Raw genomic sequence first — 18,658 nt, 5'->3', positions numbered from 1 at the left:
CTTGCCAATTCATGTATTTTCATGAGGAAAAAAATGGAAATATTCTCATGATGCTGCTGTTCTGTATTTCAAAAGAAAAACAGAAAGAATAGACCATCTTAGGTGCTACTGCAGAGATGGGTTTTCTTTGTCTGGCAGATTTGGTTGCAGGTTTTACAGAAGAAATAATTCCTGCTGTATTTCTGCCAGCACAAATGGAACTACCTGTGTTGCCTTTTAAAACATTCCCAATTCTAATTTTTAAACAGGAAAATATGAAGCCAGTGTGCTACCTACACAGTCGCCCAAGGAGAGCTGCCACTAGCTGAACTACTCAGCTAAATGGCTGGTTTGCATTGCCCTGGTCTTTATCTAGCACTGAGAACAGACTGCTGTTTTATCCAAAGAGGAATAAATTGCTGTTATTGTGATGTTAGCCCATCACTTGGCATTGCAATTCAAGTTTTTGTGAGAAAGAAATGTACGATCTAACTGCGACTTGACCTATGCCTTCCGAGATCCATCTAGGTGCTCTAATGGAGCAGAAAAAGTGGTGAATACAAGGACATGCAAACTGATGGTGAAAAATTTGTTTGATGATAGAAGGGAGCAGAGAAGACATTTGAGAGTCGCTGTTTTTATGACAGCTAAGTTTGTTTAACATGCAAAAGGATTCGTCCCCCCTCCCCCCGCACTCAGTGTCCCTTTAATTGCATCACACTAACTACACGCTTATAAACATAGGAGGATGTAACCTACGAATGACATGACTACTAAAGTGGGAGCAGATGATTCCTCACAGATAAACATCTGAATTTCCACAAAAGGCATTAGAGCATCTCGTGGATGCACAAGGCAGGAATATGCTTGGGTTCCCTGCAGAAAAGGCATTCTCTCTTAATCCCGGGTAGCACCTATTACATGTTTACTATACACTTGATTCATAGCATATAACAATATATACTTACTTTAAATGAGATAACTGTGTGATTGAGTTCTTAAAACTCCCGTGGTTGCAGTTTAGGTTATCAACCATTTATTCAAAATTTCTCTGGGAAGGACCTATTTTGAAAGAGGCCTGGAGAACAGCAGCAGTTAGATGTGAGCCCTGATAAAGGCTCACTTTTCATTCATAGTCAGAGCCTAAATGTGCTCTTCTTGTACCTAAACAGATAATAAGCACTCAGCACACTCCTCCTCCTTGACATAACACATTGAGACTAATCACACATAATTGGAGAGGAGGAGCAGAGGGCTGGCCACGCTATTGTGTCCAGAGGACAAACGGTCAGTTTATAAGGCTTTGGGCTGATGGAGTCATTTCTTATACATCTATAGGGAAAAAACCGTCCTGTTTAAAAGGGAAAAAAAAAAGAGAATGAGCAAGGGAGATAGGAAAAGAGATGGCAGCTTTAACACAAATTAATTTGAGGGAGTTCAGAAAGATAATGCTTTATTTTTATTAACCAAGATAGAATTGTCATGTTTGCGGTTTTACACATTAAAAAACTACTGCCACCAAATGGAACAAAGACCAAGGTATTTTTTTAAAACGGGGGTGGCAATCACCAAAGGAAATTCTGTCTCAATTAGAGGCAAAAATATTTAGGGTGCTTACAAGTCCAATTCAAATAGCAGACAGGCTGTTTATAGGTATTTAAAGACAAACAAAGGTTTAGTGCAGGAAGAGCAACAAGCAGACTGAGAAAAGAGGACCAGGATGGCTGGGGAATAATGTGGGTGAGGACAGGTGGGCTTCATGATCATACGTGGACTGTCGCCGAGGTGGCGGGGGCGGGAGCACCTCTTGGGGGCTGGACAGGAAGCCAGTGGCTTGCTGCATGTTACACACATTACAGATTTCTGGTTTTGGGAAATATTCCTTGTGTACTTGATGTTTTCTTCATCTTTTGAGCAGCTTAGTCTTCTCTCCACTTTTGGTTAAAATAAGCAGAAGTGGGTAATGAAGGTTTTCTTCATATATATCCTGGTTTTCCTTTTTCAACTGAAAACAATTAAAAAAAAAAAAGGTAAGGAGACTCAGATTAGGAATTTTTACCAGTCGATTTAAATGTTGAGTATAATGAAGACTTCTTACCTAAATATATTGTTCTGGGAGAAAAAAAAAGCAACTCAGTGGCATTGACATGTCAACACTACGCATCAAGATGGGTGTTTTTCGTAACTAGTCACCCTGCATTTGTGACCCTCAGGAACTCTGAGGCACTTCAGTGAAGGCAGACCTGGCCAGCCATTTGGCCTAGAAGCTTCCGCTCTTGGCCCTCTCTGTCCCCGACCAGCAACCGGGAATCCAGTGGGCAGGCCTCTCAGATCCCTGTTTGGAGACCGTGGCAACACCTGGGCACCAGGGAAATGCTGGTGGGGCCCAGGACATTTCAAAGACTCTCCAGGTCCTTCCCTAGGGGTTTTAATATTAATGATAAGTAACTCAACAATTCTTTTCTCTGGCGGGAAAAACATATTCCAACAATCAGAGCAGCAAGCTTTGATAGCGCTCAGGTGGACTTCCAAGGGCCCTCCCAGGGCAGATGTGCAAATCCCATCAGCATTCTCCAATATGAAGTCCACTTTTCCTCATTGGCTAGAAGAATTCTGGTAGTCACATTTATACTAGATATAGCGGTTAACAATGCGGATTTTTTTCAACATATGTTGATAGATATGCGATTTGATATATATTCTATTTCGTTGTATTGACAACAAGCTTCAAAACTTCATATGTCAAATTTTCTGAAGGTGTTAACATCACAGATATTTTTACACTTAAAATTGTTGAATTTCATGCCAAAGAAAGAGCATTTGTGGGAAGTTTTAATTCATTACTTTATTTTGAAGGAAAGTGCTGCTGAAAGTTATCGTATACTTCGGGAAGCTTATGGTGAACATGCTCCATCTCAAGATAACACTGGTTTAAACGCTTTAAAAAGTGATGATTTCGATGTGAAAGACAAAGAACATCTAGGTCAACCGAAAAAGTTTGAAGACCAACAATTACAAGCATTATTGGATGAAGATGCATGTCAAACTCAAAAACAACTTGCAGAAAGATTAAACGTTGCTCAGCAAACTATTTCCGATCACTTACAAGCAATGGGAAAGGTTTTAAAGGAAGGAAAATGGGTGCCACATCAACTGAATGGAAGACAAATGGAAAACCGAGAAGTCATCAGTAAAATATTGCTTCAACGGCACAAAAGAAAGACTTTTTTGCATCCAATTGTGACTGGCGATAAAAAGTGGGTTTATTCTGAGAACCCCAAACGCACAGAATCATGGGTTGATCCAGGTCAACCATCAACATGGACTGCAAGGCCAAATCGCTTCGGAAAGAAGACAATGCTCTGCGTTTGGTGGGATCAGGAAGGTGTGGTGTATTATGAGCTTCTAAAACCAGGTGAAACTGTTAATACTGATCGCTACTGACAACAAATAATCAATTTGAACCATGCTTTGATCGTAAAATGAGCAGTATGTTCCAGAAGACACGGCAACGTAATTTTGCTTCATGATGACGCACCATCACACACTTCAAAACCAGTTAAAGACACGTTAAAAGATCTTGCCTGGGAAGTATTAACCCACCCACCATATTCACCAGACCTTGCTCCTTCAGATTACCATTTGTTCCGATCGATGGCACACGCACTTTCTGAGCAGCAATTTAAAATGAATGAAGAAGTGGAAAATTGGGTCTCTGAATGGTTTGCCTCAAAACAAGGAAAGTTCTATTGGGACGGTATCCACAAATTAGTTGAAAGATGGGGGAAATGTGTAGCTAGCAATGGACATTACTTTGAGTAAAGCACTTTTGATGTTTCTCTTGAAATTATCGTGTTTTCTTTGATTACAAAATCTGCATTATTAACTGGTACACCTAGTATGTTTTCTAGCAAATAATAAATTACTATTTATAAAGGCAAAATCAATCTTTTTGAGCCAAATTTTAATTCATTTTTTAATTTATAAGAATCAGAGATAAATACCTTTTTTCACTATACATGGAACCAATTCCTTTATTATTTCAAATCAGACAAACCTCCCCCTCCTCCTTGAAGCTAAATGAATGGCTCCAACATGACACTTCCCTGGATTAGTAAATCTGGGGCATAACTTGAATCTTTTCAAAGCGCATATTCCTTCTGTATCATATTCCCAAACCGTGGCACGCCCTCACTATTCAGGACAGGAGCCAGGAGCCTGCTCTTCCTTTTCTCCTGGGGAGAGTAAAGGCACCCAGTCTTTACTTCCTCCTCCATTTCCCTAAGATCTGCTGGTGGAACAATCACTCACGTGACTTCATTCTGTTTTCTTACATGGAGTTTGTTCTATTTACTGATGAGTAATTATCTATTTAGAAGGAGCCTCGTGGATTTCGGCTGCCACGGAAATGATGACAGTGTTATTCTTAAACACACATCCCTCAATATCACTCTTTAATTAACAACAACAGCAAACACACAGGAAATGGCTTCCCAAACTTCCCAAACCACACCCACTAACAGGGACCTACCAACTGTAAATACCTTTGATGTCTGTTGCCGTGGTGACAGAAGGACCACGCTGAAATATTTCACCGGGCAGAGGGGCCGCTAGCTAAATTCTTCCTCAGGGACTGGGGATGAGGCAAAGTTGATTACTCAGCGTGAGTCAGCTGACCTACTCACTCACAATGCACTAACATACAGACTCAGATGAGCTCTTCATCAAGGCCCTGAGGTAATATGTGGGATAAATAAATCTTCTGTAAATATCGGTTAGAAATCACTTTTAGCTTGGATTCTATGCTGACCTCTGGAGGCCAAAGCCGAGGCTTCCTTGGGGGAGGGACCAGGGGCCCGCCCGGTGTTGAAGGTGAGCCCTTCCCCAAGGTGGGGAAGAGCGGACAGCCCTACCCCCCAACCCCAGACCATTCTGAACCCAGTGAGGGCACTTGAACACACACAAAGCTGTTGGGCACTATTTGCTTTGACGGGGGAATGTTACGTGGTTTAAGAATAATTCCATTTTCCCAGGCTGTACTTCTTTGCCCAACGAATAATTATAATGTTAAGAAATACAAAAGCCCCTTGGGGGGAAAAAAATGAACAAAAGGGAAATTATGAATAAAACAATTTTTCAATTTCATAGGTTAAAACAGGGTCTTTGAAGACTGAAGCAAGTTATATAGCTGCTATTAGTCACATTATACTTTACTTCATAATTGGATGCCACACGCTCAGCCTTGCCGTGGCGGGAACAGCAGCAGCAGGAGAGGAGTTCAGACTGTTTACCCTTTACAGTATCCACAATTATCAACAGCCCGCCACACAGATTATAAGCACCAGCCACTTGTGATGTGGCATTTTGAATAGAAAGGCAGAAGTGCAATATGGCCGTGCTTTTCACACAATGTACTGACTTCACAGCCGAGCCGAGCCTATTTTCACGGCTAAGTACAGAAATACAGAAAATAAGCACACGGGTGGTTTTGTGAAAGTTGACAGAGAACAAAAAAAATACCTATGGCGTGTAAAATTATATTTCAAAGAATATTTGCATGAATGAGAGTAGTTTTATCAACTAATTTCAAGCCAGCTGCAATCTCAGAGCCAGGTCTCTACCTTGCTAAACAGTCTGCTATCTTCACATCCTTAAAGGTTCCCAGCCACACCACCGGGCAGTGCATTTCATTCCCAGCCTGGGGGAGACCCAGAGGTTGGGGAGGAGGAGGAGGGAGGTGTTTTATTTTTCTTTCCATTGCCTGGACGAACAAAAAGGCAGTATTTAAACACACACACACACACACACACACACGCACACACACACACAACACACCACACCTTTAGCTGCCTGGTCCCCGAGCATGCTGGCTGCATGGTGTGGGCACCATTTAGCAAAAACACTGGCAGAAAAGTGCAGAATGGCACCGTTTTGATTACAGGCTTGCTTTTGAACGGAAATAAAATTTCACAGTTAACAATGAGAGGTGAAAAGTTTAAGAGGCAAAGCTGTTCCTCCTGATCACTGACTGGTAATCAGCTTCATGGGTGGTTGCCTAAATCTGTAGATTTTTTTTTTTTTTTTGTACCTTGCACTACTGCCAAGATTGTAACTAATTTTTCCCCCTGTTGTAAGAGGAGGGGTGAAAACCTCGGCAGAGAAGGCAGCTGTGTATGAGTGACGTGAGGCACTAATGCAGAGGGCAAAATTAAAATTCATGAATCTCTTCACAACCATTTGTGTAACAAGATTAAGACGGGACAGCGGAAAAGAGCGGCATTATCAGGCGTCTTACAGTCCTCCAGCTGGTTACGCTCTATTCCAGCACAGTAGGGCTAAGAGGATAACACGCGGCCCGCAGGAAAACGCCGCTCCTCCATTTGGGAGCGAGCTCGGCCCTGGGACCGTGGGGGTTTGGCCGGAGATGGGGAGGAAGAAAGCTGATTGCCGCTCAAGATGGAAAACTTTTAAGCCCCGGCTATTAGCACGCGGCAAACAAAAGCGGCCAGGGTGGAGGTTCCCGGCGGCCGCCGGCCCCTGCGCGTCCCCGAGCCCGCGGCAGGCGGGTGGGAGGCGGGCAGGGACCCGAGGGCACAGGGGTGCTGGCTTTGGAGCCGCCCCCTCGCCTGGGGGAAGGGCACCCGGGCTCGGCGAGGGGTGGGGACGCTCCCCACTGCCCCCCTGCTTGGCCTCCGGGAGAGATCCCGTCCGGGCACCCTCCCCTGGCCAAGGAGACCTCCGCGTGCGAGCTGGGGTTGGGTCAGCGCAGGGTACACGCGGCTGGGGCAGGAGAGCGCAGCACCCTAGCTCTGGTGCCGAGGGACGAGGCGTGCTCCTGCTAGAAGCTCACCGCCAATCCGGCGGCAATTGAGCTCATTATCAAAAATCAACATCGTGGGCGCCACGTCTGCAGCATTTACCTAGGACGCCCCAACTCCTCAGAATATCCCCTTAGGATGCTACTTCCTGAGAACAAAATGCAACTTTCACTGCTCACCACAAGCAAAAGAGGGGAGGGGGACTGTTTCTTAGCCCAGTGTCCCCAAGTTGGGGAATATAACTTTTTAAAAAGTATATATATTTTATTGATTTTTTACAGAGAGGAAGGGAGAGGGATAGAGAGTTAGAAACATCCATCAGCTGCCTCCTGCACCCCTCCCCACTGGGGATGTGCCTGCAACCAAGGTACACGCCCTTGACTGGAATCGAACCTGGGACCCTTGACGCTCGCAGGCTGACGCTCTAGCCACTGAGCCAAACCGGTTAGGGCGGGAATGTAACTCTTAAGCAATTATGAAGAGATAAAAATAAGGCCACCTACTTATGAAATTTTACTTTTGTGGGACCACTGGGCCCATGATTATTTATGGAGTGCTAACTGTGGGTATAGACAGAAATATGCCCATGTCAAGGTCAGAGGCATGCTTAGGGGTTTAGGGAACGATGCTTTGCAGGATAGTGTACAAGGCGGGAAAAAGAGGACGCTGCTGTCTACTAGCTGCTGACAATCTAAAGTTCGAGACACAGGAAAGGTGGCCACCCAGGACCCACATACCTCCCGTGTTCCAACACACTCCGGGTCTTGCAGGGAGGTGAAGAGGGTAGAGGACAGGGAAGGTATCAGGCCCGACCCTGACTTCTCTGCTGGCTCAGAAACCCCAGCCTTTGCTCTCCTGAGCTGAGGCCGAGGATCTAAACGCATGTGGTTCTGGGGGGAAAGTGAATGACAATGACACTGAGGCAGCCGTCATCCAATCCCGGATAGAAGGCAGAAGGAATTGCTTTGGGTAGAGGAGGGCCCTGCCCCCGCCAGGTAAAGCCTCGAGGGCCCTTCTCTGTGTTTTGGGGAGGGGTTGAAAGAGGAAAACTTGTTCTGGAGAGGCAGGTAAGATTTGAGTACCATGCCATTCTGCTTTCATTTTCTGATTGTAAGCAAAGGGCCTGATTCCAACAGTGAGAGGAAGTGGTTTAACCCCTCCAGTTCACAAAGCATCATTTCTATTCCAGGGGCTGAGAGGAAGTGGTTTAACCCCTCCAGTTCACAAAGCATCATTTCTATTCCAGGGGCTGAAGGGAGCCCTTAGAGACTCAAAGAGGCGAACCCATTCCCGGAAAGTGAGGATTTCCTTTCTTTTGCTGGGAAGATCAGGTCCACTTTGTATGTAATTTTCCAAAAGTCAGTAACTTCTGCATTAAACCATAGTCCTGGGTAATGTAGAGTGCTATTGGTATTTTTACAGGAGAAAATTAAGGTCAGGCCTTTATTTTTCTGCAGTCACAACTTGCAAAATTATGACCAGTCAAAGTCTCTTGCTAAGGTCAGACTAGTTCAGAGAAGGGAGATTTCTGTAAGGCACAAAATTACATAAGTAATACATGTTATGCTAGTGACAGTGACATGTATTAGCAAACGTGAGAGACCTAAAGTTTTCAGAACACTTGCCTCTTGGTGTCCTATATTGCTGTATGCCCATAAATAATAAAAAGGCTGATAACATTGCTTTATGTAAGCAAGCTTAGAAATCACTCTCAGATAAGTGCTTTTGACCTAAATCTTGTAGCGCCTCGCTCTGACATCTAACCCCACAACTGTGAAATTCTGTAGGAGATTTAACAGTCTCAAACTGCCAACTGACCCAGCCATAAAGCAAGCAGAGATAAAGATTTACAGTCCAACATGATACAATTAGACAGTCACCTTCTATTTATTTCAGTGCAGCTAAGCATTTAACCTACTTAAAAGCTGAAGCTTTTTCATTAAAATATAAATGCTTGTTTATCATTCATTCGATGCCACCTCCAGGCATCCTATAAATTAGCCTATTATAAATGAAAAGATAACTTTGTTTCAGAGAAAGGAGTAAACAAGAATGGTTTCTGTAAAATCCTTCTAGACATGCAAAGATAAAAGATGGCTTTACCACACAAAATAATCAGATACACAGAGCTGTTCAGAGGCAGCACACCTAAGAAGTACTTTAATCAAATATTTAGGTTACCTGCCAAAAAGACCATGATCTCTTCAAAATGCAATGCGGATTAAAGTGTTATCTAACACAAGCAGAAAACTAACCTTGGAGTGGAAGTTTGAAATGTGTTCATCATAATTTTCATGTCTTTGGATAGAGAAGCCAGCTTTTTCAGCTAGATTGCAAAACTGGTTTAAAGTAGTCCCTCGGCGTGGGGCGAATACCATTGCTTTCCCCTGGAACATTAAAAAAGGAAATTTACACATTTTAAAACTGGCAGGCAACCAAACATCGCAGACATTGGTCAAAGCATTTAACATACTGATCTCAGGTGGAAAACTCAATTGTTCTGGAGACGTCCACACAAGTCCACAGACAGATATGCATCAATCAAGAAAACAATAGATATCATAGTCAGATGGCCAGTGGCTTCTCAAATAACACATGTCGTACACAAAATGTGACTCCAAGTTGGTATTCTGTACAACATGCACCTCTTTGGGGTCTAGCGGTTTAAACAAAAGCACTAGATTCTCAAGGAACTGGTCCAGGGCAGTGCCACCCACCTTGCGACTTGCTGGCAGCTGCCAACACACCCGCAACACAGCTCCAGGGCATGTGGCTACAGACGCCTGTAAATGTGAGTTTATTGTGCCCTGAAATCTCAGTACCAAGAAATCCTCCGCAGAGACAAGGAACCACAATCCCCAGTGGAGAATTTTCACGTTTCAGTCCTGCCACCGGCCTTTTCTAGGGACCACGCTGTCAGCTACAAGGATCTTGGTTTCCAACTTCATTGAATCCTTCAAAATGGCCTTCATTAGAGCAAAGCAGCTCCTCGCGGTACTCAAATGATTGCTTTTCAGAGAAAGTGGTATAAAGAGGACAAACAGGCTTTTCTAAATAAAATGCGCAACCTTATGAGACTGTTGCAATGGGGAGCCCGGGAGGACCTGTATACAACACCCACCGGATTTCAGAAACCCGCCGGACATGAAACTCCATGCTGGTCATGTGCTCACCACTGGGTGCCTGTGGATTTTCCCTCCCCCTCTCAGATGTGCACAGAATGGCTAAGCTTCAGGATCTTCTTTTCTTTTTATTTGGTTAAAAGATGGCTGTATGCTTCTGTTAATTTCAAGGTTACACTTCACCTTGATGAAATGCCACTTCAGGTTTTGAGGGAATCATAAACATATCCTACTTTCTTATGAAAGGTGTATCATCCCCACCTGCCAGCTACTTACTGAGCACGCAGTACGTGTCAGACACTGGGAGAGGGGCTCTCTATTCATTGTCTCCCTTAAATCGTCAAAACCACCAAAACGTAAGGATTATCAGCTCCGTTTTACAAGCTGCTCAGAAAGGTTGACTAATTGGCCAGGATGACACAACTGGTAAATGAATGGAAACGTATCTGACTCCAATGCCACGTCTCTCTCCTGTACACTGCATTGCCGCCCCATCAGGACTAGTGAAGGCAATAATGAAAATAGCAACCACTGTGCTAGGTGCTTCAACCTCCCCTTCAATCCCCTCAACAACGGTGTATGGGAGACAGTACGTTTCACAGACGATTAGACATGCAATGAAGGTGTTGAAGAATACAAGGAAGAACTGTGTGGCAGAAAGGGTTTCTGGATGTAAAGGGAGTCTCCACCACCAAAGAGCTGTGTCACCTCGGGAAAATCAGAAAACTAATCTCAGAGCTGTTGAGCCTGAGGACCTTGGAGATGTTAGTCCAATCTCATGTGGCAGATGAGAAACTCAAGTCATCCTAGCCGACCCACTGCGTTTTCTCACCCAGCAAGTGGGAAGAACAAAGCCTGCCCCCCACCCCCGGCAAGTTGTGAGAATCAGATGAGGTGATGAATATGGAAACAGTTTGAAAAACAAGGTTAAACAGATGTAAGACTAGAAACATCTATAAAAATTCCATCAATTCTCTCTCCTTGTCATTCTCTTTCCCCCATTTACCTGCAAGAAATACCCCGATACACTGTCCCGGACAGCAAGTATGTTTTCATACTGTGTTTACATAGACATGTACACACTCAGGCACATAATTATAGCAGCACCAATCATGCCAATACACTTAAGGTTCTGTCAGCTTTTCTCATATTAATTGCTATTTTCAGGTGGTTTTCAAACTTAGCACTAGAAATGCATTTGGATGTGAAAGTAGATATAATACATGGTCTCAGCAGGAGAGCAGAAGTCTCTATTTTTAAAAAAAAAGTAAATACTAGTAGGTCATTTTAGTCATTTCTAAGAGCTGGTTGCCATTCTGGGTTTTTTAATAATGGAAGTTTTTATTTTTATTTTAAATTCACTTGCAAAAATTGTCTTACAATTACAATGGAAGAGTTGACTTTTAACAGCTATTACCTAAGCCAGCGATTTTCAATCTTTTTCATCTCATGGCAAACAAAAACTGATTACTAAAATTCTGTGGCACACCAAAAAATAGATTTAATTTTTTGCCGATCTTACAAAAATATAGGTCTAATTTTGATTGATTTACAAAAAAAAAATAATAATAATAGTAATTATCTACCCTTTTTGCTCCATTTTTTTAAAATCAGGTGCCTATACTAGTACTTGTATAAAGGATTTCTGGTACTAAGAATTAACCAATCAGACACAACCTTATTATGTGTTGTGACCAATAAGATGCAACTCTATTATATGACCTACATATTTATGGTTCAAAACAAGGCATTCACACCAGAAGGCCATTGTTTTGTTGGCTGTTGTCATTTTTAACATTTGACAATCTAAGAGAAAAGAGGCCAGTGCCCCTGACTAAATAGTCAGGTACTGCATTTTTAAAAAAAATATACTTTTATTGATTTCAGAGAGGAAGGGAGAGGGAGAGAGAGATAGAAACATCAATGATGAGATAGAAACATCAATGATGATTGGTTGCCTCCTGCACACCTCACACTGGGGATTGATCACACAACCTGGGCATGTGCCCCTGACCGGAATCAAGCCTGGGACCCTTCAGTCCACAGGCTGATGCTCTATCCAAACCAGCCAGGGTGGTACTGCATATTTAAAAAATTCTGTGGCACATGGGTTGAAAATCACTGATCTAAGCTATCCTATCTAATAAAAGAGTAATATGCAAATTGACTGTCACTCCTAGACACAAGATGGCCTGCAGGGGAGGGCAGTTGTGGGCAGTTAGGGGTGACCAGGCCAGCAAGGGAGGGCAGTTGGGGGGGACCCAGGCCTGCAGGGGAGGACAGTTGGAGCGGGGACCCAGGACCTCAGGGGAGGGCAGTTGCGGGGGGCAGGCTTGCAGTGGAGGCCAGTTGGGGGGGGGCAGGCTTGCAGGGGAGGGCAGTTTGGGGTGACCGGGCCAGCAGGGGAGGGCAGTTGGGGGTGACCAGGCCAGCAGGGGAGGGCAGTTAGGGGCAATCAGGCTGGCCGGAGAGCAGTTAGGCATCGATCAGGTTGGCAGGGGAGTGGTTAGGGGGTGATCAGGCTGGCAGGCAGAAGTGGTTAGGGGCAATCAGGCAGAGGCAGGTGAGTGGTTTGGAGCCAGCAGTCCTGGATTGTGAGAGGGATGTCCAACCACCCATTTAGGCCCGATCCCACTGGCAGATTGGATGGTTGTACATCCCTCAAGGGGTCCCAGACTGGAGAGGGTGCAGGCTGAGCTGAGGGACAACACCCCCCCCCCCCATGCACGAGTTTCATGCACCAGGCCTCTAGTTTATCATAAAGTTTACAGGGCTCTGGGGTTCTTGGTTGGGTTGATGCTGTATTTACAAAGCACATGCTCTCCACAGTGCACCCCCTTGTTGATTGGGGTGAGCTGTTAGGGGGACTGCAACGAAGCCTATGGCTGCACTCTCTGCCTAGACATCTCTTTCCTCCTTTAGGCCTCAGTTTACCTGTCCTTCTCTAACCATCCCAATCTAGAACAGCAGCCCCCCCCCCCTCACTCCATCATTATTCACCCCCTCTCCCTGCTCTATCTTTGTTCTTGGCACTCATCACCTCTGACACACATTATATCCTTGTTTGTTACTGCCCGCCTCCTCTGGCTGGAATGTACACTCCATGCCAACGGAATCTTCTAATGTTTATTCACCACATTTTTGCATGACCTAGCAGATAGTAGATACTTAACCAATATTTGTTGAGAGAATAAACCAAATGCCAATGTTGAATCATCTGAGAAATACGAGTCTTTGGGAATTTGAAGGCCATGTTCTATTGCTTATTCTTTAGAAAAGATTTCCTCCAAGAAGCATTTGTAGAGTCAGCAACTATGGCGGGATATGAGAGGGCACAATACTGGACCCTCGAGAAAGAGAAAGAGCAAGCAGAACTTTAAATCTCTAATTACTCAGTTATGAGTTTTAAAATGCTTCCTTTTCATTTAATTAAATATAGACATTTTTGAGATGTGGATTCGTACTTAGTAGGGACAACAGTTCGGAATGCTTCAGTAAGCATCCACTGAGCCCTACTGAGTGTCTGCATCCACCCCACAGAGATTGGTTTTAGGACACACACCCATCTCAGTAGAGCCGAACCCTTTGTCGGGTCCAATCAGAGGAATACGCCTTACAATTTAGGCTGCAAAAATCAAAACAAGAAAAAAAACAAAACAGATTTCAAATTAGCCCATCGCTTTAGAAAAATTATTTTCAATTTACCAAAGCACAAGTTTCTAAGCATTCACAGTCACGGAATCATTTTAAACTAAGAATGAACACTGAATTGAATGTAAAATTTCGACTGATGAGCAGAAATTTGAGAGATTCATTTATCCCTTGAGAGGAGAGAGGAGCAGTCCCACTAAACAAGGCAATACTGTTTACATTGCAAGTGCAGTTGTTGCTGTATCGCTAGACTAATCTATACTCACATACTAAAGGGTGTGTACTTCTGGAAAAATAAGTGTGCTTAGGATTTATTTTAAATGGAAAATGCTATGCCAACGAAAGGCTTTTATTCCTCTTTCATTTCCAGGCAACTAACTATTAAATACCGATTACATGTCTAAGCTTATGTTTATTTTCTAGCCTTTTCTTTACCAGGTTTCTGAGATGCTGCCTTTCCCTGCTTCCTCCTGCTTCTTCCCCTGTATCTCTCTCAGTCCCCTCCCCTGACTTCTCTTCTTCCACTTGCTCCCTAATTGTCAGCGGTCCCCAAAGCTCTGCCTACTTTTTATTCCTATTCCTAGGTCATTGAACCGAAGTCCAGAGCATCAGCTATCACTTATACCTCAAAACTCACAAGTATATAACTGCAGCATTCACCCATATTTTCAAGTCTCTACTAGATCTCTCCATGGGTGAGTTCTGTAAGTACCTTTAACCCATTCCATCTAAAATGGAATTCAATATTCTTGGCTCTAAGTCCCTACTGTTTGGAGGCAGGTCACTACCCAGCTCTCTCTCTCTCTCTCTCTCTCTCTCTCTCTCTCTCTCTCTCTCTCTCTCTCTCTCACACACACACACACACACACACACACACACACACACACACACACATTCAGACACACTTACTGGGTACTAAGCACTTCCATGCTCTTCTACCTCTGAAACAAAGCTAGACACCTGGGAATCATGGCATTGCCCTTTAAAACCCTTTAGTGCCACGTTTCCCCGCCCACATCACTGTCATCTGCTGCATTTGGCTCCAGTGCAGTTTTTGCTGGGCACCCTGAGAACTTCCCGAATCTCCCGTTGGATGTGCTGAGCCTTGAATTATGAAGGACTCAGGATCCACCAGCGTAGCCCCCAAGTCGTTTCTCTGTGGGCCTCTTGTGACATCTTCAGACCTCTGGGCCACAACACCACGGAGGAGTTGTCTTGGCTAAAGAAAACATTAAAAGCAGCTCTAAGTAGAAATAAAACCTTTGCTATTATCTTTGTCTTGGACTGTGACTTCACAACACACACACTCAGCAGGGGGTGGTCCTCTGGAAGCAGAACAGCCAGCGCTGAGAGCTAAGAAGAATAGTTCAGCTTTTCCTCTGGTTACCCCCAAGCTCTGGGAACCCTTCTAGACCAATGGCACAGGACATGGAGCTGCAGGTCACTGCCAAGTCCATGTGACCCTTCCAGGGTGCACCTGGGTGGAGGCCTAGGGAGTACAAGTGTTGTGCCTCCCCAGACCCCCCAATAGGGATGAGTTTCCTGGGGGGTAATTTTGGAATGCCCATGTTCCATCCGCAACTCAGACTCCCCCCTTACAGTGGGCCCCTTACCCCTTAATCTAGAGCCCTTGCAATTTGTGAACGAGGAGCCTAAGCCAGGCCCTCCACCCATTTCTAATGCTGCTGTTTGGTGCAGGCTCCTCTGATCCAGGGTCCCTGATCCTCACATAGTGAGGAGGATGTCTACTCTAGGGCCCTGCCTCCTCCTTCTAGGAGCTAAGGGTAACAGTGTCAGTAGGAGGGCTGCTGTCTTCGCTCAAGGGGGCTGCTGTGTGGAGCCATACTTCAGGCCAGGGGGAGTGTGATTCAAGGTTTAATAGAGGGAACAGGGGGCCTGCTAGGATTCCAGTCCAATCTTCATTTAGGTCTATTCATAGGTTGGGCAGTTTTCTATTGTGAATCATGAGGAGGATTTACAAAAGACTCTGGGAAAATCATGCAGATCTGCTGCAAAATGGAGTATTTGCCACCAACAGGCCTGAAGGGGGCTGGCGAGGAGTAGGGTCCTATTTTTGCAGGGCAAGATCCAGGAGTCCTTGAAAGTACTGCATTTATATATGTGGCCTTTGATACATTTCCATGGAGGCCTTTACATCCAAGAGGCTCAGTGCCTCTGAAAATTCTGATCTTGCAAGTGCTCACAAGGCTCACCTAAGGCTCAGAGGGGGGATGGAGAGGCCCCAAATTCCCTTTTCTACCCTCAACTCAGGCTGCTCACCCAACTAGGGCAGCCGCCATCACCAGCGTGGGCGCGCCCCTTCCTCGCCTCAAGACCTACTACCCACCTCACAGAGGGAAGTGAGAAGCCAATTTCCTTTAATTGATTACCACTTACCAAGCTGTGGTTACTCCTCTGAGAGGTCTATTTAAAGTTTCTGAGCTATACAGAGATAACAAAATAAAAAGCAACAGTGTGAGGCAAAGGATGATTATCAAATTGCTCTGGGAACCTTCCATGTGAAAACAGATATAAAAGGAATATTGAAAGGTATTAGTCTGTAAGTCTCACTGAGGTCAGAAGACTGGCGCAAAACCTCTTTTAAAAAGACTTTAGAAACAAAACTAGAAAATACTTCACACACACACACACACACACACACACACACACACTGCAGTCTTTTCTCAAATAAATTTGAGTTCCTGCCTTAGACTGACTGCATTAACATTGTTATGCTATTTTAAACTCGATGGTACAGTGAGTGCCTTACATACTTAAATTTTTTTTTTAATGCATGAGCTTTAAACTCGTTTTCTTACTTTAAATAGATGTATATTAACTCTCTGTTTAGGCTGCAAGACCTCCTAGCTTAGTATAACAGCCCAACAAAATAAGAGTGGATACAAACTCTGTAATTTACTCACAGGCATAAATGGATATATAAATGTAAAAATGTGCACAATTTTTATGCCATGCGTGGCTTCATTGTGACCTAATGTTTATAATATGTAAATAATGGCTTCCTTTTAAAGCAAAGAACTTTTAATATACAGATTCATCTGAAGTCCTTTTTCTTTAATATAAACAGAAATAGAAAAAAAAATGCCTTTGCAATAAATAAATACCCAATGACAAAGGTTACATTGACGGGATTTAAAATGACAGAAGTCAACAGAAAACTTTCAATATCATACTTCTACTTTCATATGAAGATATTGCTATCAAAGGAAAAGACTCAGGAAATTCTTTGATAAAAATAATCTCACACTATCTTTGAAGCAGTTTCATTTATATTACTACCCACTGTGTTCCTTATCTGAAGGCCAAGGGTAAGAAGTTTCCCGGTTATGATTAGGAAAGAATCTGATAGATCAGAAGACCCAATTGAAGTTGGACATAATAAGTATTAAAGTATCTCATGACATTAATCCTGCCATTCCATTACTCTCTCCATCTTTGTGCGCAGACTAATTATTCTGAACCAGTGTTCGGGAGAAAACAGGAACTGCTTACCCTGGGCTGGAGCAATCTCTTTATCGCATTGACGAGGCTGGCTCTGTACTGGTCCAGAAACAGGCTGCCATTGAGAAGAGAGCAGAATCCAGATTAAACTGGGTTTTCAAGTCTAATGATACTAATGGGGATAAGTACAGGGCTAATTACACATGTTTACTCAACGCTAAAAAAGAGAAGTTGGGGAGAAAAGATATTGTGGTCAGTGGTATTGCAATCGAAGCGAAGCCAAGTCATCAACATGCAATGGGCCCGGATTCACACACACTGGGCCACAGGTTATTGTTAACGGGACGATTTCTAAGCTTCTGTTCAGAGGAATTGTCTGGCTGAGATGAAGCTCTCCCAGCACTTCCTGCCATTGGAGCTTAGTCTCTGTAGACCCGGACCCTCCTCACACCAAGAGTGCTGTGCGACCACCCTCCAAGAATAAACCTCCAGAGCGATCTCAGGTGCTGATGGCTTTTAGTGACTAGGAATAGCACTGAGGTTAGATTCAACCAGGAACCTAGGACTAAATGGTTCAGAAAACAAAGATAAGGTTTAGGCAACGCGTCACAGAGACCATGGCAACTCAGGATTCCTCCCCCTTGATCTCCATGTTGATTTTTTTTTCCAGTTCACTGTCATCTTCCTTTTTTATCCTCTGGTCTTTGGAGAATTTGCTGTAGCTCTGTCATCCCTTTGGTTGGGTCAGTCTGACCCTGTCTTCACCAGGCCTTATCTTGGAAGCTTGGGACAGAGTTTGCTTATCTGGGACTCGCAGGCTAGGACACTGGTCAGCCTTGTGCATCAGCCACCCCAGGAGAAGCCTAAGTGGGGGCTCTCTCCCATCCCCAATGCTGTCGTTCCATGTAGGCCCCTCCGATTTCGCCTCCCTGCTCCTCACAAAGCATGAGTAAGTACTGCCTACTGCTCATCCTTCTTGGAGCTGAGGGTATCGGCCGTCAGCAGGAGCCACACTGCAGGCAAGGGTGGAGTGCAGTTCACTGTTTAACAGAGCTATGGCTCTGACCTCTCTGCTATGTCACCTTGACAAGTCACGTCCCATGAGGCCTCTGTGTCTTTATCAATAAAGGCCCACCTATGTGGCTGTGGTGGAATCAAATTAATAATACATATTAGTTGGCAAATATTTCTTTTTATAAAATCTGCCTTTAAGTCATGTTAATCAGTGACTAATAACCATTAAGGATTGATAAGGAAGAAATCAAGTTATATCTAAGTGTCTTAAAACTCTTTCTCTTCAGAACTATATACCGTATACTTTAGTGAGGTACTGATATCTTAGGTTTTAATAATTAAGCATTCTGGTTTTGTTTTTTTAAGAAGACTATCACTGTGGGAGGAAATCTCTGTCAGGTACTCAGGCCTATAGAAAACCTGGCTGGTTGGGGTACATAGCATTAAGCAAAAGGCCATGCTCAGTTTATACCTGTGCATCCTAAGAGCTGGTAAGATCATTAGAATAAAAAACAGCATCTTAAAAGCTGAGTTTAAAACATAACCTTATAAAGTACTATTTCTACTTAATGTTGGTAATGGTGACAAAGATATTAATTAGCATCCCCACTT

At 43.9% G+C, this 18,658-nt stretch overlaps 1 protein-coding gene across 3 annotated transcripts in view; it reads right to left on the bottom strand.

Annotated features, from left to right (window-relative positions):
* Positions 1 to 1,413: 1,413 nt before the first annotated feature.
* Positions 1,414 to 18,658, bottom strand: part of CAMKMT (calmodulin-lysine N-methyltransferase) — a 298,063-nt gene continuing 280,818 nt past the window's right edge. For all 3 annotated transcript variants that reach the window (XM_054728017.1, XM_054728019.1, XM_054728018.1), the window contains 3 exons: positions 17,084 to 17,147; positions 9,053 to 9,184; positions 1,414 to 1,984 (listed from right to left, as the gene is read on the bottom strand). In XM_054728017.1, the coding sequence (XP_054583992.1) occupies positions 1,883 to 1,984; positions 9,053 to 9,184; positions 17,084 to 17,147 (298 nt within the window). In that variant the 3' untranslated portion in view covers positions 1,414 to 1,882. The remainder of the gene's footprint in view (positions 1,985 to 9,052; positions 9,185 to 17,083; positions 17,148 to 18,658) is intronic.

Source organism: Eptesicus fuscus, chromosome 16 (assembly GCF_027574615.1).
Source record: "Eptesicus fuscus isolate TK198812 chromosome 16, DD_ASM_mEF_20220401, whole genome shotgun sequence".
NCBI classification, from domain to species: Eukaryota; Metazoa; Chordata; class Mammalia; order Chiroptera; family Vespertilionidae; genus Eptesicus; species Eptesicus fuscus.
The sequence above is the reverse complement of the archived record's forward strand: the minus strand, read 5'-3'. Positions and strand labels throughout refer to the sequence as shown.